The sequence below is a fragment of the Corvus brachyrhynchos genome, unplaced genomic scaffold (genome assembly GCF_000691975.1).
Source record: "Corvus brachyrhynchos isolate BGI_N302 unplaced genomic scaffold, ASM69197v1 scaffold4, whole genome shotgun sequence".
Lineage (NCBI taxonomy): Eukaryota > Metazoa > Chordata > Aves > Passeriformes > Corvidae > Corvus > Corvus brachyrhynchos.
The window spans coordinates 8,186,092-8,189,307 of record NW_008237878.1 but is presented as its reverse complement, the minus strand read 5'-3'; the positions used below and the strand labels follow the sequence as shown (position 1 = coordinate 8,189,307).

The window sequence follows — 3,216 nt, the reverse complement described above, 5'->3', positions numbered from 1 at the left end:
GGCAGTGTCCAAGGCCAGGTTGGACAGGGCTTGGAGCAGCCCTCCGGTTCCCCTCGGTGATCCCCCCGCCGGGTTCCTCGGCGCCCCGGTGATCCCCCCCGCCTTGTTCCCTCAGCGCCCCTGTGATTCTCCCCACGTTTCCCTCAGCGCTCCGGTGATCTCCCACCCCGGGTTCCACAGAGCCCCGATGCCCCGCCACCCTCCGTAGGTCCCCACTCCACTCCCTTCCCTCCCGACTTCCCCTGTCCCCGGCTCCCCCGTGCGCCCGTCGGTCCCCCAGAGCCCACTCGGTGCCCGGTCCCCACCGCCATGAGCGAGCTGAAGGACTGCCCGCTGCAGTTCCATGACTTCAAGTCGGTGGACCACGTGAAGGTGTGCCCCCGGTACACGGCCGTGCTGGCCCGCTCGGAGGACGATGGCATCGGCATCGAGGAGCTGGACACGCTGCAGCTGGAACTGGAGACGCTGCTGTCTTCTGCCAGCCGCCGCCTCCGCGTCCTGGAGGCCGAGACGCAGGTGCTGGGACCACGTTGGGTCAGGGACAGGCTCTCTGTCTGGCTCCTTCCTACCAAGGGGCTGCCTCTGGCCTGCCCCTGCCCAGCACTGGGCACAGGACCTTATGAGGCATCACTCTCTTCCAGATCCTGACGGACTGGCAGGATAAGAAGGGCGACCGGCGGTTCCTGAAGCTGAGCAAGGACCACGATGTGGGCACATCTGTCAAACATGGGAAGCCAAAGAAGCAGAAGCTGGAGGGCAAAGGGGGCCATGGGACTGGGCCTGGGCCTGGCAGGCCCAAGTCCAAGAACCTGCAGCCCAAGATCCAGGAATATGAGTTCCAGGATGATCCCATTGATGTGCCCCGCATCCCCAAAAATGATGCTCCGAACAGGTGTGTGGGTGTTGGGGGGCGTTGGGATCATCTTTCTCCTTCCTTGGAGCACCTGGCACAAGGGCTGCTTCTAGCCCGAGAGAAGAGGTGCCACAGGGGGAAAGGGGACATGTGTCACCTTCCACGTGCTCCCCTGCAGCTCCCCCTCACAGTTCATCTGTCTTCACAGGTTCTGGGCATCGGTGGAGCCGTACTGTGCCGATCTCACCAATGAGGAGGTCAGAGTCCTGGAGGAGCTGCTCAAGCCACCGGAGGATGAGGCTGAACATTACAAGGTGAAAAGCTCCTGAGCCCCTTCCTCTGCCCTCTCTCCCTATCCTCTCTGGCACTTCACAATGAGCATTCATGCCTGGGATGTTGCCGTGGCACTGGGGAGGTGAAAGGCAAGGCGGAGGTGAAAGGCAAGGCAGAGGCTCCAGGAACTGTGCTGAGCCTTGCTCTTGCAGATTCCACCGCTGGGGAAGCATTACTCCCAGCGCTGGGCACAAGAGGACCTGCTGGAGGAGCAGAAGGATGGAGCCCGGGCAGCAGCTGCTGCCGACAAGAAGAAGGGTGTCCTGGGGCCACTGACTGAGCTGGACACTAAAGGTGCCCCCATCCCACCCCTGCCTTTGCCCAGAGGGGCTGGGAGTGCTTGTGCCCAGTGGAGCCAGGCCCAAGAAAGTCTGAGACTGCCCTGCCCCACTGCTCACCTCTGTGCCTTTGGGGTTGCTTTTTTCCTCCCAGACGTTGATGCCCTCCTGAAGAAGTCAGAAGCCCAGCACGAGCAGCCAGAGGACGGGTGTCCCTTTGGTCCCCTGACACAGCGTCTCCTGCAGGCCCTTGTGGAGGTGAGGGGCTCCGATGGGGCCACGCCATGATGGCCTGGCACTGTGGGCCATTGCTGCCAAGACCCAGCACTGTAACCCTTCCCTTGTGCTCCCTTTGCTAGGAGAACATCATATCCCCTGTTGAGGACTCCCCGATCCCTGAGATCACTGGCAAGGACTCAGGAGCTGACGGTGCTGGCACATCTCCCCGCAGCCAGAACAAGCCCTTCAGGTGAGCAGCTCAGGCGAGCCCGGAGCTCAGCACTGCCCGTGGGTGCACGGAGCACGCTGCTGGCTCCCTGCCACTGTGAGTCACAGGGAGCAAAGGGCGTGTGGTGAGCAGCAGCCACTCTCCACCCTGGCAGTGTCCCCCACACCAAGTCACTGGAGGGGCGGATCAAGGAGGAGTTGGTGGCCCAGGGCCTGCTGGAGTCAGAGGACCGTCCGGCCGAGGACTCGGAGGACGAGGTGTTGGCTGAGCTGCGCAAGAGGCAGGCAGAGCTGAAGGCGCTCAGCGCCCACAACCGCACCAAGAAGCACGAGCTACTGCGGTAAGAGCGAGCGGGCAGGGACGGGTGCAGGCAGGGGGCTGCCCAGCAGGGCCTCACACCCCCCTGTGCCCCCCAGGCTGGCCAAGGAGGAGCTGCACCGGCAGGAGCTGCGGCAGCGTGTCCGCATGGCTGACAATGAGGTGATGGACGCATTCCGCAAGATCATGGCTGCCCGGCAGAAGAAGCGCACACCCACCAAAAAGGAGAAGGACCAGGCCTGGAAGACCTTGAAGGAGCGGGAGAGCATCCTCAAGCTGCTGGATGGGTAGCGGGGACCAAGGACCCCCCAGTCGGTGTGGACCTCACCTGCAGGGGGCTGCCCTGCCTGAGCCCAGCCACCACTGGGCGGAACTGGCACAGCCTCCCCCATGCCCTGAGTTTGCTCGGCCTCCCCACTCAGATGAAGGAGCCCAGCTGCTGTCCCCTCCCTGTGCGGGGCTGTCACTGACCCAAGCTGGGCACCCCGTGGAGTTGCAGAGGTCCCTCCCATGAACACCCCGACCCCGGCTGGTGGCTTCCACTCCCATGTCTCCGCACGCTCCCCGTTACTCGGGTGACATCAGCCAGGTCACTGCAGGGGCCAGATGTGGTGGCTGTGACGGTGCAGTTCCCACGGTCCCCTGTCCCTCTCTGTGATGTGGGGCAGGGGGAGATCCCAGACCCCACGGGTGGACTGGGGGGAGTGGGGAGGAGAAGGGGCTGGAGGGGTGGGAGGCCCGGTGGGTGCGTGGCCGAGCTCTCCATGTACCGGTGGTTTCTATTGCCGCGAGCACGGGCAATAAAGGTAGCCGTGTGCAGGTGATGGTGTGGGGACATCATGGGGACGGCCCTGCCCGGCTGTGGGGGTGGGTCCTGCTGGTGCTGGGCTCAGTCTGGGGAGGAGGGCGAAGAGTGGCGGGGCTGGGTCTGTCCGGCATCTACGCAAGGAACGCCCTCGCATCCCCACAACAGGCGCGCGGGGGGA

General features: G+C 64.2%; 2 protein-coding genes across 3 annotated transcripts in view; one reads left to right on the top strand and one right to left on the bottom strand.

The window, feature by feature from the left end:
* BRPF1 (bromodomain and PHD finger containing 1) overlaps positions 1-3,216 on the bottom strand; it is a gene marked incomplete at its 5' end in the record, with an annotated part of 27,135 nt that overhangs the window by 6,491 nt on the left and 17,428 nt on the right. The gene's annotated exons all lie outside the window — the stretch shown is intronic.
* On the top strand, positions 43-3,054 carry TADA3 (transcriptional adaptor 3). 2 transcript variants are annotated; one of them, XM_008632261.2, is made up of 8 exons: positions 43-516; positions 642-892; positions 1,062-1,167; positions 1,339-1,480; positions 1,619-1,722; positions 1,824-1,933; positions 2,067-2,252; positions 2,329-3,054. In XM_008632261.2, exons 1-8 carry the CDS (start codon positions 310-312, stop codon positions 2,519-2,521), a joined length of 1,299 nt encoding a protein of 432 aa, XP_008630483.1. In that variant the 5' UTR covers positions 43-309; the 3' UTR covers positions 2,522-3,054. The 2 variants fall into 2 exon arrangements, with proteins under 2 accessions (XP_008630483.1, XP_017588057.1); XM_017732568.1 differs by having other exon boundaries at positions 1,339-1,722.

Coding starts and splice junctions, on each gene's coding strand:
- TADA3 (XM_017732568.1), top strand. CDS start 310: ATGAGCGAGCTGAAGGACTGCCCGCTGCAGTTCCATGACTTCAAGTCG. Junction 517..641: donor TCCTGGAGGCCGAGACGCAG/GTGCTGGGACCA, acceptor ACTCTCTTCCAG/ATCCTGACGGACTGGCAGGA. Junction 1,168..1,338: donor ATGAGGCTGAACATTACAAG/GTGAAAAGCTCC, acceptor TTGCTCTTGCAG/ATTCCACCGCTGGGGAAGCA.